The sequence below is a fragment of the Homarus americanus genome, unplaced genomic scaffold, assembly GCF_018991925.1.
Source record: "Homarus americanus isolate GMGI-L3 unplaced genomic scaffold, GMGI_Hamer_2.0 scaffold32929, whole genome shotgun sequence".
Classification (NCBI taxonomy): domain Eukaryota; kingdom Metazoa; phylum Arthropoda; class Malacostraca; order Decapoda; family Nephropidae; genus Homarus; species Homarus americanus.
The window spans coordinates 17299062-17319721 of NW_024737097.1; the positions used below are offsets into that span (position 1 = coordinate 17299062).

The window sequence follows — 20660 nt, forward strand, 5'->3', positions numbered from 1 at the left end:
CTGTCTCCGGGCCGAATGTAAGGCTATTGCAGTACCCGGTAGCATTTTCTCTGCCTGTTGGTTCATTCGCTTACTTAGACAATTTCTTATACAGTATATGGATTCTCTTCATTATGATTGTTTTATATGTTTTAAGTAGTTACTGTAAGGGAAAAAAAATGATTGTTTAGACTATAATAAAATGGTAATATCATTTTGACAAAATTTGAACTGCCATTGATTTGCCCATTATTATTATGTTGTACTGGAACTTTGACATATACTTCCAGCAACTGATTTTGGTCAATATTGATAACCATGAACCATTAAAGTCTGATCATGATTACTGTGGCTATATTATATAGTCCCAGTTACTATATAGATGGATTTTTAAAATAATATGCACATTCATTCATTTAGTAGTACAGTACTGTAATCACAAACTTAAGGATTTGAATTATTTGAAATATTTTGTCAGTTAATTATTTGAAATATTTTGTCAATTTAGAATTCAGTACCTTATAGTTGTTTTGCAGATGGGTGACTTGTTAACCTTACATCCAGATGATATATTCATGTCTTGATACTCAATGTTCTAATTACTGTTATACTGTAATTTGAATATGGTTTTTAATATTCCACTTACTATACTAACAAGAGTGCAGTATTTAATTGATCACTTCCTTGCAAGTGTATCGTGCAGTACCTGTACCTGTAATTAGTGCTGGTTAGGCCTATTGAATTCATTTGGTGTTGAAAGGTTTTGGACACAGATTTTAATCAATTTTCTCCTCCATGGATGGGATAAGGATGCTAGTGTAGTATATGAATAGGAGTTCAGTACTGTATAGTATAGGAGTACTGTAGTTCTTTTAGGAGTGAGGGTTCCTTTTGATTAGGTTTTTAATGAATGTAGTGAGAATTTGTTCAAGGATTTTGATCAAGAACAAGGGAGTAATTATATATATATATATATATATATATATATATATATATATATATATATATATATATATATATATATATATATATATATATATATATATATATATATATATATATATATATATATATATATACACTTATGTTTTCTTTGTCAGGCCCCATTTGTTTGTTTCAATTTATAGCAGGGATTACACAAGAAATTTTCAGAGCCTTGTAAAAGTCTAGTGCTGTAACTCCTCTCTCTCCCTTTCTGGGTCTGCAGGTGCCTACTGACATTCCTGCTGAATTTTTATGTCATTACATAAAGAGAATTAAGTGGACCCTCTTGCTTATTCCTCCACAAGTGAGGAAAAGTAGAAAGAGAGTCTACTGCCTGAGGAATATTAGGAACTGAAATTGGATGCATTTATTTAGAGTAGATTTTTATTGTTTCTCAAAATGTGAGAAAGTTACCCTTGGGTGTATGAAGTTAGTCAAGAAAGGTTGTAAGTGGGAATTAGGAACCTTTTTTCTTCTTTTTTTTAAATTAGGGTTACAGATCAAATAGAATCAAAAGTGTCAGATGACTAACAATTAGCAGATTAGGATAAGCATGAGAATGAGAATTTATAACATGTCCATAGATCTGATGGATGCTTGATGGTTCCCCTTATGTTTAGGAGCCTTTCATGGTGCTCCTTCATCCTTCTTCTCAAAGTGGTCTATTTTTTATCAACAGTGTAAGGCAATAGTAGCCATGATTGTTTAGTATCAGTCTGTTTGGTCCCAAGCCTAGATGAATTGGGGAGGGTCAGGTATGGGCTCATAATCAGTATTGTACTTATAAAAAAAATTACAATGGAAACTTTGGTCACATGCTACTGGAGAGTATATGGTAAATCAAATAAGTTGAAGTCTAGCTGCTGTACATATGTATTTGTGTGTGATTGTGTGTGTATGTGCATGAATGCATGCATGCATGTGTTTGCATGTTAATGTGTGTGTGACATACAGCATATAAAGAATACCATTTAACCTAATTATCTTCTCAGGCACAGATTAGCAACAACAAAAGCAGTTGTGTGAAATATTAATTTGTAAGTCGCCTCTACAGTATTTCTAGAACACCCTCAACCAAGGGACTCCTTGTAATATAGACTGCCAATTGAAAGCATTCTGTTACCTTTGGACAATCGCCAATCATTTAATCTAGGATAGAAAATTAACCCAGTAATTACTCAAATCATCCCCCACCTCCCCATCATACCCCTTAGCTCAAAATTGGGGAGATCAAGTACAAAAGTTGTTCTCTAGAGACATAAGGCCTTATAGCAGCAGTGTCTGTCCATTAAGAATATTTCTTGCCAAAGTAATACTAAGACTCCATTTTTTTTTTTTTCAGAAACAGTCACCTTTTGTTCACTTACTTCTTATCCATACACCATTGAGAGTGGTTCTGCAGACTAGCTTAGTATTCTGTCCCAGTCACAAAATAACAGTAGTATAAAGCCTTCTGTCTCCAGAGGCCAACTCATGCACCTGATCTCCCCAGTTTTGGGATAATGGGTATGATGGGGAGTTGGTGATGGTTGATCTAACCATTTGGTTAATACATCACCCTGATCTGCCAAGAACAGCCACCTGGTTATAGGCTTTTGCCAGAAGAAGGTATTTCAGGATCAATCCTTTGTTTATTAATACTGTGGAAGTCACTAATGTTTGGAAGGCTCCTGAAGGGGACTGTCTTGAATGTTTGATAAAGAATATAGTTTGCATTTTAACTAGGTATGAATGTTTTGAGTCATTCTGCGGATGGTCTTTATTTTTTTTATACGAGGTACTGTACCATGCTTATTGTGCAAAAACTACCCTACCTATACTTTCCGTGTGAATGTTTCTGAATGTGTGTATGAGTGTTTAAAAGAGAAAGAAGTTTAATTTTTGAAGGATGGCCAGATTAGAGTTTTTCTTTCCCACATTGTGTCACCTGTGTGTTGTAGACCAGTACATCTAAAATACACTGCAAGGAACCCACTAGGTATTATCAACTACATTTTTGGCCAAACTCTATTTCAGTAAAGTGAACAATAATATTATAAGGTACAGTATGTTTGTGAATTATTCATATTTTAAGATATGATCATCCTTGAATTTATAGCATAGTGTGTGCGAGACATTTCAATTTTAGAAATTCAATTTTTATTTTTCAATATAGTACTTCATCTACAGTATTTTGTTTACTGTACACCCAATACAGTTTACATAATCTCAAATGTTTTTTAATTGAAATTTTATTATAAGGGTATGGCAAAATCCTTGTGCCAACTGCTTGAGTGTGTACCACTTTCATCATTGGCATTATATTGAGAAAAATCATGAATTTTGAAATCCATCTATAAAGTTTGAATTGAGTCCATTACGTATAAGATGCCATTTAAGTGTACAAAAATAATTATGGCCTTTGTGTAGTCCATATGTTTAATTATGTGAGTTTTTGTATAAAGTAATTACGACAAATTCTTTCTCTTTTGTCTCTAAAGTTCAAATAGAAATGAGGAAAGTAGTGAAAACAGCCTTTGTTTATGTACACATGGGACTTGCTCTTTCATCTGCTTTTACTTGCACCAATTCTTTTGCCAGCATTTTCATCACCAGCCCCTGAGACGACTTCTTCAGTAATGTACAGTACAGTACTCTACTTCTCCATTCTATAGTCTGTCTTAGGTGTATTTGAACTATCATGTGCTAGTGTCAGCTTGGGTAGTCACCAGGAAATATGGGAGAAGCATGAAAATATAACTTGCTTCCATGATTTGGCATTATACATCTAAGCTGATTACAGATAATTCAATAAACTCAAGACATGGCATAATGTCTCAGTTCAGTTCAGATACTCCTGTCAGCTGGAATTATTTCTGTACAAATAGTTAGTCTCATCGTTTGCATTGTCAGTGATACGTCTTTTTATAATTGCTGGTAAGACTGTTTACATCACAGATGTCAACAATGCATCTCCCATCCCCTGATCACTACTGTAGAGTTTAATAATGTTCTTGTCTCCTTTACAGGGTGTACCATTCTTCCCCTATGACAATCAGGAGAAAAGTCACCTCAAAATAAAAGAGCATGGAACAGACAAATAATTTCATATCCTTCATACCACATGCTTTTTAGCTGATTCCATACCTTTAGCATAGCAGAGGAAACCCTGTTATTGTCAGGAATGTCAAAAACTCATGACTTGACTCTTGAGAGACTGGCTTTTGAGCAGAAATCCAGCTGGGCTTATGCTTGTTGTACTGTTCAGGAACCCATATGGCAATGCTTTTGCTAGTCTATAAGAAAGATGTTTAAATATGTCAAGTGTAGTATCAAATTCCATGAGAGAAAAAAAAACGAGTTATCTGTGTGTTTTTAAATGTATTTTGATGTGACCAGTTTTAAAACTTGCACCAATTGTTTACTGTCATATGCAGCACATATTAGTCAAATATTTATTTCTCTTTGTGTAATACAGTACTTGATTAAGATGTACGATACCAAGCTGCAATATATTTAACCATCACATAAGCTCACTATCACTATCCAGTTGACAATGCTTTCCAACGGTCATAGTTGACGTTTTACCTCTCTCTCAGACAATATTTATGGTAAGTTGAGATTCTAGCATATAAAGATTGTAATTAATTAAGACTTTCTCTTTACAGCTTCAAACACAATGCATCCTTTGTTACTAGACTACCAACGATTCGCCGTCATAGAAATGTTCATTCACCTTCAATCAAAAACAGACATACAGATTCTAATCATACGCTAGAAAATCTTGTAAATTCTAATAGGTAAGTGCAAAATATATATAATTGTTCATTAATTAAAGATTTTGTGAAGTTTCTTGATCACTTCTGTTGTTTTTGTACAGTATATCTGTTCATTTTCCAGCCCATGGATGAATCTTTTTGGAACTAATATGGTACAGTATTGCTTTTCCTCCATTCCCATGCAGTACTGTACAGGTGCTCCTCTACTTAAGAACATTCAACTTACAAACGTTCAGAGATACAAACATCATCACTGAGGGGGGTACCTGCCAGAACAGGTGTTTAATGCGGATGAGACTGGATTATTTTGAAGAAAATCCCAGATAGAACAAACATTACCTAAGAGGAGAAGAGTGAGCCAGGTTTTAAGGCTGTATTAAAGGGTATAGCTGTACTAAATATCCATAATCTTTTAATTTTTTACAATATGTTTGGTATCTAGAAGAGTAAAGTTGGACTTACAAACAAGCCTCAGGAACGTAACTCGTTCGTAAGTAGAGGAGCACCTGTATATTCATCTGTCGAAATTCTTTGTGTTTTCTATGAGCTTTACTTCCATTTTCTCTGATAGACTCTCTTGAGATTTTAGAACAGTGTTTTATATTTGAAAAGACAGTGAAAACCATTTCCAAAGTTGACAATTACAGCTTGTACAGTTCCAGAAATTATGCACCTTAAACTTTTTTTCAGTTCAGTTAACTTTAATTCAATAAAATTGTCATACAGATTTGCCTAAAATCAGCAGCAATATAGACACAGTGCAGATATGCAAAAAATGTACCTGGACTGGGAGAGTACTGTATACACATTGGTAATCAGTAAGGCAATTCAACCAAGCCATCAGAGGCTTCTTTTCAGTAGTGCTCTTTGCTTAGGCTTGGACCCGAATCAGTATTATACAGATAATTGTAACTCTACAAAAATTCTGTACCATGCTCCTGTAGATGGAGGTTTTTATTACAGTAGCGCTAAAGGTACCTATATGGTCTGCCATAGGAAAGAAATCAAGCTGCTGTTGAGGACTTTCATAGTAAGGTAAAAGTTTGAAAACCTTACTATTTACTTAGATAGTTTTCCTCTTTCAGGTTAAATGCGAGTCATAGTGAAGATTCCGTCTCCAAAGAATCTTCGGATGCAGTCTTAACAAAGAAAAATTCTGATGGTACGTGTAGTTTTAGATCCTAAACATAGAGACTGTAGAGTGAAAATATTGAGCCCAGAGCAATTTCTACATGTAGAGAAAGGGAAACTTTGTTTGTTTATCTCTACATATCAAGTCTCAAATTAGGAAGCTTTGACACATTTTACCCCTTTTATTTGCCATTTATAACACGTGGATTATAGGGCCTCATTCCCAAAGTGTGAAAAATAGAATTGATAGATTTAACTATTCAAGAGGAGTCATCTTCTAGGTGTTGTGATTTAAGAGTACTGAACTGTATGATGGTCAGGGTTTTGTCAACAAGTGAAAGGTGAGTTAACAGAGATATGATTATTGAATTCAGTCTCATGTACAAGCTGTACACCCTGTACAGTAAGTATTAGTACTCAAGCAGTTTTTCTGTAACATAATAACTCTAACATATTGCAGTAGAATGAGCTATACTAAGCTGTTAATATTTGTTTTTTTGTGTAATGTTAACATTACCCCTTTGATGCCAGGGACCCATTCATCCATCGCGACAGAATGTTGGTAAAACTTCATAGTATTATCACTTATCCTTCGGTATCATCGTTATTGTAACAGAACCTAAACACAAATGTTTATGTGCACTACTAGTTGTTTTTCGTTCCCAAATATCTTATGTAATGTATCAAGAGGATGGTCATCTGCAGATATTACATACAGAAGAATTGGTTGGTGTAGAGAACCATACATGTTGGAAGTAAAATTCTCCTAGTCAGGGATAATATGTCACTCATCCAGCCAGGTATGAAGGGTGAACTACAACCCTGCTACTGAGAAAAGTGACCCCAAGGATTCTTCCTTCCCTCAGTCCACCTTCGTCTTGCTGCTGCAGCTTTCCTCACTCCAATGGTGCTGAGCGAGAATGATACACCCACAGATGGTATTCCAGTGGAACAAGATCCATCTCACTTTCCTGTTGTTCTCGCCAACCTGTTGCAGAAGGAATTTGGAGGCGCTCCTCCTTCCCCTCGACGTTCACGATCACCCACCAGAGGTCAGCGAGTATCTATGCAGTTAAGACCACTGTACTTAGATGCTTTGCCAAAGAATCAGAATTGTAATTATAAACGAAATTACAAAGATCTACTTAATCTGAGAATGAGATGTAAGTAGATGTGATTAGATGTCAGTGTGGTCATCCCGTACACTGTAGACAGTCGTATCTTCAATGTAAGTTGTACAAAGTATGGATCAGTAACAGTCTTGACATAATATAACCTTTGTGTCATAACTATTAGAAAGCCTTTAAGAGATAATGGGTGACTCAGAACTGGTCACAAGTTGTGTCTGCACTTAATGGTCACCATGAGCCTGGCAAAAAGTTCTTTGTCAGTCAGTCAATCAATTAGTACAGTATTGGTATTCATAAACCTAAGTGATGCAGTTTAACTTATTACACCAAAGTATCAGAAATTATTTCAACTAAGTGTTGCAAAGAAATACTGCTTGGGTGTCCATGCCACCCAAGGATGGCAGAATGTTACACCTGAGGATTACAAAGCACTGCAATTTAGATATACAAAGCACCGCTCCTGAAGATTACACAGTACAACACTTGATAATTATAAAGCACAGCACCCTAAGGATTCCAAAGCACAGCTTATAAGGATGATAAAGCATGGTATGTAAGAATTCAAGAACACAGCACCTATGGATTACAAAGCACAACACTTTGTTGATTGCAAAGCACAGCACCTTAAGGATTACAAAGCACAGCATCTAAGGATTACAAAGCACAGCATCTAAGGATTACAAAGCACAGCATCTAAGGATTACAAAGCACAGCATCTAAGGATTACAAAGCACATTACTCAAGCATAATAAAGCACAGAATCTGTGAAATGTTTCTTAAATACAATGATGCACAGAACATGGATTACAGAGACATTTCGTATGAGATTTACAACATTGAGCATGTAGATTACAAACTGCAGCTATGAATTACAAGACAATGCACAACTGGAAATACAAATTCAAAAGTTGAGGTTGCTTTTCTTTGTAAGTAGAAAATAGAACTGTATTTGCACTTTAAGGACAAAATAAAGTGCTGTGCTTGAAGTAGGTGTGAAAAGTACAAAATACAAAACTTAAGAGATCAGTGTTTATTATGGTGCAGATGAATACTGTACTTAACCCCATGAATAGTTTAGAATAGGACACTTTATCCAGCTGTAGAAAAAAAAAATTATACACACCTCACTGGTATTGTAGTACCCACGGTAATGACATGTAGATGACACTGCAGTATAGTTTTGGGAAGAGATGTTCTTATGTGGAAAAGAATTTCACATCCTGAATTTGATAAGAAAGGTATTGATGTAACCAGTATACTGTAGTATGCTATTAATATTACTCATAGGTGTAGGACTTCCCTGAATTAATAAAAGCAATACAGATGAGTTTTAATATGTTATTTGAATGCTGAAAGAGTCTAATGCTGCAGAAATGCAGCACTGTATCATATAGAGTATGTCCCTTACAAATTAAAAGTGAATATGTACAAGTTCACCATGAACTGTTAGTTGTTGAAACTCATCTTAGAACTAGACACTTAACCCTTACAGTTAGAGGAGGTGCCCTGTACAGTACATCCAAGAACACCAAGCAGTGCACCAGAGGATGTACGTGGTACATATTTGTGAATCGCTGCTCTCTCTTATTGATAGCCCACTAGTCATATTACCCGACACACTCGTATCCCACTTGCCAAGTATACACACAAAATATGGCTCATAGGGGGTTTACAGGCTTATTGGCCCCTTCGGAGCAAAACGGGTTAAGAAAACTACCTGCACAGACTGTTGTTGAGTGCCTTTTGTTCAGGATCTCACTATAGTGAATGTGGCTAAAATTATGGTATTTGGCCAGGAGTGTTTCTTTCACTAGTAAGTTGAATAAAAAATTATCACACTTTGCATACTGATGTTATTCTCCCACCACATAATCGCATTCTGCTTTTGGAGAAGGCCAGCAGAGTTCATGGATTGGTTATGTGATGTGCATGTTGTGTTCAAGAACACTAGCAACTCCACCTGGTGTGAGGCTTACACTGCAGTACAGTACTACCTTATGCTGTACAGTATTTAAAACTACTGAATAGAATGCTGCACAAATTTCATGATGTAAAAGTTTCAAGTGAAATTTTTTGCAAATGTTCTTCTAAGAAGAAGCAAATTGCTGCATTGTACACAAAATGTGATTTTCCTTGTAGATGAGGATGATAACCAGCCTCGGGTTCTTCAACTAACCAGCCAGCACAAAGCTGCCATCAGAGCTATAAGAAAGGTTAGTTACTTTGCTTTTATACATTAGTTCTTAGATATACTGCAGTGTTGTACAGTATTCGAGTATTTTCGGTTTTAGCTATGTGCAAACTGGAAAGCAGAGTATTTTCTGAATTTGAACTTAGCAATTATCTCTGTTTCACTTTTATCCTCTTCACCACTGATCGGCTCGTTAGCTGAATGACATGGCTTTATAATATGAACTGAGTGGTAAGAAATCCTGAATTTTACTACGGATTTGGAAAATTAGTTGCCCACTTTCGGGTACCTTTAGAAGACCAACTTGTTTAGAACTCTTAAGTAGATTGATCTATATCATTTTTTTTATGTAAATTATAAGAAACTACTGCACATCAAATTTTTAATAAGTATATCAAATATAACTCTTATGTATTGATTGATTGATTGATTTTTTTTTTTATACCATTTGTGGTGTAACTTATGGCATAATTGCATTAATTGTTCCTACAGGTTAATACTTAACCTAAGTGTAATTCTTAATTATGCACCCTGTACTTAGGGGGTAAATATATACCCGTACTGTACAGGTTTAATGGAATAAGAATCTCAAAGAAAAATGACAATTATATTTTGTTGTAATCAGTATCTTCTGAGTGATCACTATTAAAATCTGTGTAATTAGTCTGTTAAGCCCAGTCATTATTACCAGATTGAGACATCATTAGCAACACCTGTGTCCAATATTTACAAAGCTGAGTTATCACCACCACTGCCTGTTTCAGATATCTACTACGCTGAGTTACATTTTCAGCATAATATTTGGAGTACTCTACTGTTGCATAGTATCTTAGGAACTGTAAACTTACTTCCCATTTGTCATTAACTTTGTCCATTACTGTCAAGAGTTAATATATTCTTGATTGTTGGTATAAATAGCATATAATTTAATTTACATGTGGCAGTTGAGCTGAATTTGTCAATATAGCAATGATATGTGTATAGTTTTTACCATGTGAACTGTATTTTTCACTGTTTCTTCCCCATTATACTGTCCCCAGATTTAAAGGAACCGCATTTCTTAGTCACAGCAAATTGTCTTTGTAGACTTTGAAGATTATGTGGACCTTTACATTCTACAAAAAAGCTCTATCCTCTTTACAATCCATCACACTAACTAGTCTCCCTTCCTGGGTATAGATCAAATATTTCACGGCCCGGCGCAAGTTTAAGGAAGCGCTGAAGCCATACGACGTAAAGGATGTGATTGAGCAGTATTCAGCTGGGCACGTCGATCTTCTGTCCCGTGTCAAGACTCTCCAGGGGAGGTACTCGAACTGACCCACAACAACCACTTCAATGATTCTTCTTTCTTGTCACACTTTAATATCTATGTGTTTGCACATTAATTTAGGCATAGGGAAGCAAATAGAATATCGTTACAGTATGTCACTAAGATATGGTGTATAGTAGTCTAATTGCCTACAAATTCTATTGGAGAGGAAAATGATATTGAGCACCACAACCCCAAACAAATACCACAGCCTTGTGTGGATGTACATGAACAATTAAACATTTATATCTCAGATTCAAATATTACACACGCACACACATATATATATATAGTATTTCCATCTTTTTTAGTTAATTATACTTACAATTTTTTGTATCTTTCTATTGCTTATAGTTCCCTTATTACTTGTCTCTTATGTATACAATTGCCTTTTTAAATTCTCTTTCATGTCTTTATCTTCCTTTCCTTCTACATATTTCAACATGTGAAAGCCTTCATCCTCCACTAACAGTGTAATAGTACCCTCTTTTGTGCAAATTCACTCTACACTACACCACTACCTCACTCTGGTAGCAGAAAATTATATGAATTTTAGAAATTTGTAGGCAATGAGCAATGAAATTACAGTGTAGTTCTCATTTTCTGAAAGCTTATGATAATTAAATCATCTATGTGTAGGACTCTGCACAAGTTATGGTTTTTTGTCCATGCATTTGTCTACCGTGTGCTGCTAAGGTCAATTCTTTAACCTATAACTGTGGAAGGGGGTATTTTTGTGGCTTGGAAAATACATTATACCTGTGAGTTTTTTTTTCTTCTGAGTTTTCCTTAAGTAATGTTTCACTAGATATATATATACTGTATATATATATATATATATATATATATATATATATATATATATATATATATATATATATATATATATATATATATATATATATATATATATATATATATATATATATATACACACTAGACCCCGACTTACGACGGGGTTAGGGACCCAAATCCAGGTCGTAAGTCCGACATAGATAAAAAATCTACAATGAAATACAGTACAGTAAAAGTAATAATAATGAGAATGGATACAGTACAGTGAAAGTAATAAATAATAAGGAATGGATACAGTGTGACTGAGCACTTACCTTTAATGTAGTCAGCTGAATGCACATGGGGCCCCCATAATTTTCTAATTATACATGGAGACTACATTAACTGGAAACGTTTCGGTATAGAAAATGCGTGCGTCATTTGAAAAAAAAAAAAAATTGAAAAAAAAATGGTCACAACTGCGGCGATCGTAAGTCGAAGCAGTCGTAAGTCGGGGTCTAGTTGTATATATATATAGTGTGTATAGTTAAAATTTTGAGTGGCCTTTGCATAACATTTGAAATGACTCATAATTATTTATTCTAGCCCACAAAAATTCCTTTCCTTTAATGTACAGTACTGAAGTTTTCTATGGCATGTGATCAGTTTACTTATAATATGGAGTAAGTCAGTTAAGAGACAGCATTCTTTGGCATTACTAAAAGAAGCATGTTGCTATTTTTTTTAGCTTTAGAGGGAGCCAGTTTCTATATTTAAAAGATTTTTGAGCATCAGAAAAAGGCCTGCCTCAAGATTCCCACTATCTAAACAGTTCTCTGCATATTTGTAAAAGTCGTTCAATGTATCTATGCTCTTTTGAAAATGGTTTGATAATCTAAATAAATTGCAGTGTGCACACAGAAGGCATTGTGATAGTATTGTACTGTATGCTGAATTTGAATTCAACTCCGTAGTTGTAGCAGCCACCAACTGTAGCAGTGCATTGGTAGCTCCATGATGGTACTTTTATAGTAACATCTTTTGGAAATTGTAGCTCCTAGACTACTGCTGATAATACTTGCAGCAGCAATTAGGTAAAGAAGCTTATGAATATATCTTGTTCTGAAAATAGACTTTCTTAAACAGAACTGCATTATTGAGGTGGGGGGCAACATTACTGACCATGACTAATACACTCCCTCCATATGACTTGTGTTCTCAAAGGAAAATTTGTTTATCAAGGTAAGATGGAGAGAACCCTAACAGAAGTATGTTTAGGTATAGTGTACAGTATTTTAAGTTATATCTGGATAAATAAGCGAGTAGTCCACTTGGGCTCCCTAGGAAGCACTACCATAGAAAAGTCTTTCTTTTCTACTAATTTTTTTCTTTGTTGAAATTCACATTTGACCCCAAATATTGGTCTGGCACAGCTATCCTGCAAATATACATTACAGTATAGAGAAATGCTTTTGAGGGTGTCGGTAGGCAGTAGGGAAATTGTGCATATATTTTGAATCCAGGAAATAGTAACAATTTCTTATTAATATCGTTATTACAGTATATAAATCCCCATCATGACAAATACCAGGTGTTAAATATTGGCCAAGTTCATTCCTTACTTAGAAGAGAAACTAGGATGAGATTTAGAAAATACAGAGATGTAAGAGAGAGAAATGAGAAAGAGAGAGAGGAAGATGCAAAGGAGTGTGAGGGAGGGAAAAAGAGGGAAGGAAGAAGGGAGTAATAGAAGTTGGCGGGGATACATTACTCTTCTTGCTAATTTGGGGATAATATTGTATATACAGTACTTTTTCATATGATACCTCAGTAGTTTACTGTGTTAAATATATATTATTTACTTAAAATCTTTATCCTTTGGTCTTTTAATCATCCAAAAAATGTAGAAAGCTTTTTTGGAATGTTTAACTTATGCTACATAAATGTATCCTTTGAGAACACAAGTTCAGCATTACTTCTGGCCTAATTGACCTTCGACTTTCTGACTTGGGTATTGTTTAATCGAGACCTTGTCAGCAGTTCTCCTTAATTAAAAAGCAAAAAATTTCAGTAAAAAGACAAGCGTTTTGTTAAGTGATGCCAATCTTATGTTATTTGTAATATTTTTTTTTTCTTTCATATAATTTCATGAATGCAATAAATACATATTGACCCTCTGATTCGTCAGAATAAAATCCGTATAATTACCACCAAATTAATCCCCTTTATTTCCAGATGTTTTCGTGAATATTAAATTGCCTTCCAGATTTATTAAGCTATTTTGCCTTTAGCTTCCTTCATAAGATGCACCCCTGGCCAGCAGCAAAACTATAAGTTTTGTCATTATTAATTTTCTTTTGTAGGGAGATCTTCACCAAGTTTTTTCCTTGCGTAATACCTCCAGGTAAAGCTGGCGCCAGCATGTAGTAATAGAGTACTGTATGTACGTGTTTTTAAGCTTCCCAACTGGTGGTATTACAATGGGCTTAAACTCGTTGTCTGAGTAATCCAGATGTTAAGACACTTCATTTAGCCAAATGCTAACCAGATGTGACAGTAGAACTCCACATAAAATTATGTTACTTCATTTCTGATTTCTTTAAATCTTGACACAGGATTTAAATTGCATAAGTGTCACATATGTCTATTAGGTAATTGGACAAATGGGACATTTGTATTTATTATACAAAAGGACATAGCACGGAGAAGATCCTGCCCCTGTGCAAGCTGCCATAGTACTTCCTCTACCAACCTAACCTCACAACTGCCAGCTTTGCAGTGGATTTTCTAACCGTTTTAGATGAGTATTTGGAGCTTACTTTTAAAATGTTTGGTACATCTCTTTTGCTACTCACATAAGCTAAAGGATAACATCTCGGCTAAATAAACAAGGTGCTGATTAATGAACATTAAATACAACAACGACCAACTTTACTCAGTAACTAAACACGGTTGGAAAATAACCTAAAAGGTCCTGGACGTCCTTGATTCCCCTGTCCTAAACTGTCGTACTCTCTCTCCCTTCTTCAGATTAGGTACTTCCTAGCCAGACGTAAGTTCAAAGAGGCCCTAAAACCCTATGATGTAAAAGATGTTATAGAACAATATTCCTCGGGCCATGCAGATCTCCTAACAAGAGTTAAATACCTGCATGGGAGGTGAGTCAGCAGATTCGCTATACTGTAGATGCCTAGCTATGTAAAATGTGCATCACCATTTCATGGAGTATAAGTTGAACTTTTCGTAAAGTTTTGCTGACTGTACCCCAAAATGTAATACTGTATAATGTATATTATTTTTATGTATCCCAATTTGATTAATCAAATGCAATCTTATTAATTATGTACACTCGTGAAATCAAGCATGATGGTAATACTCCCGGTGCAAATTATTCCATGAAGACAAGCTCAAAATCAGACATTTTACGGATCATTTTAATCGCATACTATTAGAAACAAATAACAGTTTATGAATTACCTCTTCTTTCTCTTTGAAGTATGTTTTATTTTAGTCTGTCAGTCTTGAAAATAAGAGGAGACTGGACCTCTTGCTTGTTCCTCTCTCAAGTTGATTCTTTACTACCAAAGCTTTCCCTAATACTTCCCTAAAAAAAGAAAAAGATACTCTAGTGTTGTACTGTAAAGTTAATTTTTATCATGACCAATTACACCACTGCATGATATGATGGGGTCAGGGCAAAATGGCTAATTGAGTAATAATTCACATTTTGAAATAAGTTAAATCATTATTTCAGCTTTCATCCATATTATTTAAAAAGAGATATTGCCCCAATTCCTTCATATATTTGATTGGAATCTCCTGCTGTATTTTGGTATAAAGTGAAGCATGAAGTTAATCCTGTCAAGTCTGCAATTACACTATGCGTTGGTCAAGCAGATATAGTACTGTACAGTACACCTCTTCCTCTTTCAGGCAGTTTGCAATATAATAACTGAGAATACAGTATTACCAAATTATCAAAATCACAAAAAAAAACTTGCCTCTCATATCCAGTATAGTCTAGATTTACGCGGTTTTTGTTTACGCGTTTGGCCATTTACGCGGTGCCTTGCCAGAATGAAATGTTTTAATTATGCGGTAAATTTGGTCATTTACGCGGCGAGCGGCTGGAGAGGTCCAGACCGCCGTGCCATTTTTTACTCACGATGTCCATTCTTGACCATCCGCGGGAAGCGGCGCAGTGAGTGGTGCGCATTAGGCCGCTCTTACATTATCGCTGACCGTCATATGACGTATCGGACTGTGATTGGGCCACGCATCCTTACCACCCACGCATTCCCTCCGCCGCTAGCTGTGATTGGTCTAATGTAACATGAAGTGCCCTGCCACCAGAGGGTAGAAGTCGCTGACCTAGCCGGACCTGTCTCATTGTTCTCAGTCTGCGTATACAGTTCTCTCTTGTGCCCGCTATTCCCTTCACAATGGCTTCTGCGTGACCCCCACCACCCGAGAAAAACCTTGAATTACCTGGACCAAGCCATGATAATGTAAAGGAAATCATCGAGTTGGGGGAGAAAATTAAGCTCATCCTTGACAACGACCCAGACAACCATCGGTATGAAGTGTCTAATAACCTTCTGTCGAAAGTTATGGAGCTGTATATCCAGATCTATCTCGACAACGTCAATGCTAGTCGTCAACGTAGTATTGAGGACTTCCTCGCCCGCAACCCACCACAACCACAGCCAGCCCAAGTCAGTGATAGTGACAGTGAGGATATGGACTTTGAGGGGTTTGTCTGGGAGGCCCTGCAAACCTCTGCGAGTAGTGAAAGTGATTCACCGGAGGGCAACTAATCTGCCCTCTGCTTCGGAACCAGCCGCCATCCACATGTGCCGACCCAGCTTTTATACTAACGTAAGTGTTAAAAAACCTAATATTATTGATATTTCTCTTAATTATTAATTGTGTGTGCATGCCATCATAAAATTAAGATGTCATTTTTACTACAACGTACGTATTGTGTCGGAAAAAGTGGAGTTTGGGGGCTGGCCCAGTCTCTATTTAAATTAATCCCATATGTTCTGTTATTTCATTTGCACGTTTCTCGTTTTACACTGACCTCCACGGGTTCAATTGACCGCGTAAATGCAGACTATACTGTATAAGAAATAATTTGCTAATTCTGTGTACAAGTCCAACTAGCCTTCCTACACTTATATTTAAGTTTACAGACTGGTACATGAGAAGTTAACTTTGACATTCGATTTATATTATTTCTAACTGGTCTATTCGGGAGGACACAGTGAAAGTATAAAAAGTAAATACTGTACTGTAAAAATTTGTCTGGTGGCAGTACAGATACAACACATTATACTGTACATTTAGTCTTTTCTGTACACAAGGAAGTATCATGACTAAGACTGCAATTGAGTATACATAGTACAGTACTTGACTGCCTTCACTACCTCAAATATAAAGTTAGGTACCCATTCACAGCTGGATGGATTGTGGGTGCCTCCGATGCAAACCAGCAGCCCTTAGGAAAAGAGACAAATATTGTATCTAGATTGCTTAAGACAAAGTAGAAGGCTCAGTTAATCAGTTGGTGAAGAATCTTGTATGTTTGGCTACAGTATTTATAAGTTCATCATCATTTGTACAATACAGTATTTAAAATGGGAATGTATGTAAAGATTGAGGATTCCATCATTAAAATTACTCATGAGAGAAACTAGTATATTAGGTAGCAGACAGAACAGTGTGAAATGTGAGGAACTGGTCTGGGTAAAGAAAAAAAAGATGCACAGTGAAGGATAGTGTTGGGTTTGAGAATGTGTGTTGGACCATCAATTGGACTGGAGTGTCAATATGATCAAACAAGAGTACAGTATCAATAATTTAACAGAGAAATTCTAATATGGTTTTACTCACACACACACACACAGCAACACTAAAAGCTCTAATTTTTGTGGAGATATTAAGTTAACACTATAGATTTTTGTACTAATTTAAGGCTAAATAAATACTGCAATATCTATTAGGGATTTCAACTAAGACCCAGAAGAGTGTATTGTTTAATTGCCTGTATGTTGGCCTGGCGAGTTAATGCTAGGCATTTGCATACCTTGGTATAAAGCTAGATGTCGCATTCTGTATTGAACAAAAAGAAAATTACAAAAGAAAAGAAATAACTTTTTATCAAATTATTCATTGGCTGCATAGAGCATAAATACAGACCAGAGGAAAATCATGCAAGTGCAGGAGACCAGCAACACCATACTAATGAATGCTCAGTTTTACCCCATAGGCTTGTAGAAAAATCAAAACAGAGAAAACCTTTCTCAGAAAATTATCATCACCAAATGAGACAGGAAAGGCAGACATCTAGCTGATAACACAATCAAAAGAAGAATAGTGAGGTTCAGTGAGGAGATAAGAAAGGCAATTCCAAAATAGTTATATTAAAATGTAGCACAACAATTTGGGTGAGGAAGTCAGCAGAGGAGAGATAGACATTACAGTACCTGTAGTGACTAACAAGGATATTAAAGAACAGTGAAATAATGTTGGATGAGAAGTTGGAAGCTTGTGCTCTGAGGGTGAAGGGATGTACTATACATACTGTACTGGTATGGTATTAGAAGATTTAGTATAAATATTAAAGAAAAATGTACTGGGTACAGTAAAAGATTTATTTTTCAGCATATACAGTAAAGTACAATGCTGTAATTGAAAATCTCATTTGTTCATAAATTTCAGTATCCCAAAAACAAAGGCATAATATCATATATACTGTAGTTATATGGAATACTAATGAATATTTTATATGTAGTTTAGGTTTTTTTGCAATGTTTAGTACTGCTTAAAACTTATTCTTAATAGATGCAGAAGTACAGTGCTTTGAAATTTAAAACCGCATAAACAAATTCCAGTAAAATAGGTAGGGGAAAGTCTCGTAACCTGCATATTCTCATTTCTGGCACTGCCTTGTTCTGGTAGATGCTGAAAAAAAAAGATTTTGATATACAGGGTAGATGGTTTTTGAAAGTTAGAGATGCAGGAGAACTGAAAATATCAGGAGAAGTAGACTAGACCAGTGGTTTCCACACTTTTCAACTTCACGGACCACCAGAGATTGAAAAAAATTCTGCAAACCAGTAATTGTAAATACAGCACAGTACTGTATTATATATTTATACTTTACCGACTCCATATACAGCAGCCCTCAGTATTTCGTGAGATTGAGACCAAGAATTACACGAGTATATAATATTTTTGTTGTATCATTCTACAGCGGGTAAGATGGGGTACAGGGCTGGAGACAAGGAAAATACACCAAAAATGCCTGTCAGACAAACGTCTTACAGGCATTCAGTAAACATTGATAGCAGCTCAGCAAGTGAGGCTCCATTGTAATGTGTGCCAGTTCATACAGCATATTTCTGTCTGCTGATAATCTTTATGCAACATCATAGGCAATTAACTGTATACCCTGTACAGGGTAGTTTAAAAAATAGTAAAAAAAAATTGTGATAAAGCCGAGAGAAACCCTAGATATTCTACCCCCTTGACTTACTAAAGACTAAATTGTCATTCGCCAGGGAAACCCAAGAGTCAGCTGACAGTTGCCACAGATTAAATATAAGTAAAGTTTTTACCAATTAACTGAGCACAGTAGTATTAATGATGCTTGTTGGGGAGAGTGATTGGGCTTAAAGAATAAAAAAGATAGAAGGTGCCTGAAATGTGGAAAGACACGAGGTTAAAAGAATGTTAGAGATGAAGCTGTAGTAATTTTCAAGGACTTAACTGCAACATAGAAGAATTGAGAAAGTGGTTAATGTACAGTCCCCTTCACTAGTGTGTTTACAGGGGCTCATCATGTAAACATTCCACAAATCATTATCTTTGAGATATTGTTTAATTTGATTCTATAGTATGTTTACTATTGCGAGTTCCCTTCTGTCGAGTGTAAACAAACACTGCTGCCATACTGCACAAAACCTGATAGCCCCTGTAAATGCACTAGTGAAGGTGACTGTACCTTAGAAATTTAGAGGTTGTTGCCGTGTTTAATGGCTGTCTGTGCTCATGCATTGTGGTGATAACAACGTGGTTAAATCTCTAAATCTACAAACAAGTATATCTCAAGTTCACTATGAGGTGAGAGCTCATAATGCTTGATAATTCAACCAAATTTAAATTTATTATTGTGAATTGTCTGTCAGATATCATTTATATAAGATACAATTGGTGACATTCACACAGACATAGTAATGTGTGACCATGGCATATCATTTCATCTTCAATGCAAGAGCCCATGAAGATATAAAGAATGAAAGTAAAAAGTATGGGAAATATAAGTTGAATGAAAAGGAGGGATGGTGATGGTACAGTTACAGCTTGCCTCTCACTTCTGCATCCTGGGTTCTACCCTCGGGCCAGATGTGAGATAAGGTGTTTATCCAGCTTGACCCTACTAGCCATCGAAGGTTTTCTCCAGATATCCAGTTTGCTTTTGTATTAATAATGAATCGATGGAAAACAAACTTATTTGGCACAATGGGGCCATTAAACAAGCCACTGACATCCACCCCCCCATTAAAGAAGTAAAAAATATGCCTGAGTGGTTACTGAGGTAATTATACGGATCACAGTTTGTAAATTCAGATATAAATAAGGTAGCATTATGTAAGAGCTGGCCTGTGTAGTACATAGTATCACACTGAGGAGGATCAGTATTCCAAATGAGGACAAATTTACACAAAAATATTGGAGAAACAGAATAGGATGTAATTTATACAACCTTTAAGGACTTAAGTGATCACCTTGACAGTTTAATGATTGAGGTGGATTGTGGAACACAATTAGAGTGTATGGAATGAGATGATTATTGGAAACGGTGAAAACTTTCTGTAGAGAGCTCAGACTTGTGTTAGAATTGACCAAAGGTATGATTGATTAAGGTTGCAGTCTTTATTGATGAAATCGAGATCTTCATTGGTAGATTAACATCAGATATTGGGCACTACTGTATTATGTAAGAAGGTTAACATAGAGAGTTTGCACTAATATAAGCCAAATGAAGTGACTATATACTATTTAATGGCCATTTTATTCTAATTTTTGTCCTTCTGCACCAGTGAGCTAATTCACAAGAATTTTATCATCAGTCCCTTTTTAGTTACACAAATAACAGTCTGTAGTGATGAAAATTCTCTCTTGAATACCTTTGTAGTTTTATCCCACACTTTTATGTGAACAAAGAGAGAAGATCCAATATCAGGGGCCATGTACTACATAGACTACAGAGTACTGTATAGTTTAAGTACTTTTGAAAAATATAAGAGTTTATAATTACCAGGCAGTATTATTTTTCATTATACAAGAATTTATATGCAGCTTCGTATTTTTCTGACAAACAAAAAGTTCTCAGA

The 20660-nt window shown here is 35.6% G+C and overlaps 1 protein-coding gene across 3 annotated transcripts in view; it reads left to right on the top strand.

Moving 5' to 3' along the window:
* The window catches only part of LOC121873251 (potassium voltage-gated channel subfamily KQT member 1-like), a 158695-nt gene that overhangs the window by 116341 nt on the left and 21694 nt on the right, over nucleotides 1-20660 (top strand). For 2 of the 3 annotated variants that reach the window (XM_042376663.1, XM_042376665.1), the window contains 4 exons: nucleotides 4611-4742; nucleotides 5807-5883; nucleotides 9122-9195; nucleotides 14290-14417. In XM_042376663.1, the coding sequence (XP_042232597.1) occupies nucleotides 4611-4742; nucleotides 5807-5883; nucleotides 9122-9195; nucleotides 14290-14417 (411 nt within the window). Of the gene's footprint in view, nucleotides 1-4610; nucleotides 4743-5806; nucleotides 5884-9121; nucleotides 9196-10352; nucleotides 10481-14289; nucleotides 14418-20660 lie in introns of all 3 variants that reach the window. The other variant, XM_042376664.1, reaches the window with a different exon arrangement.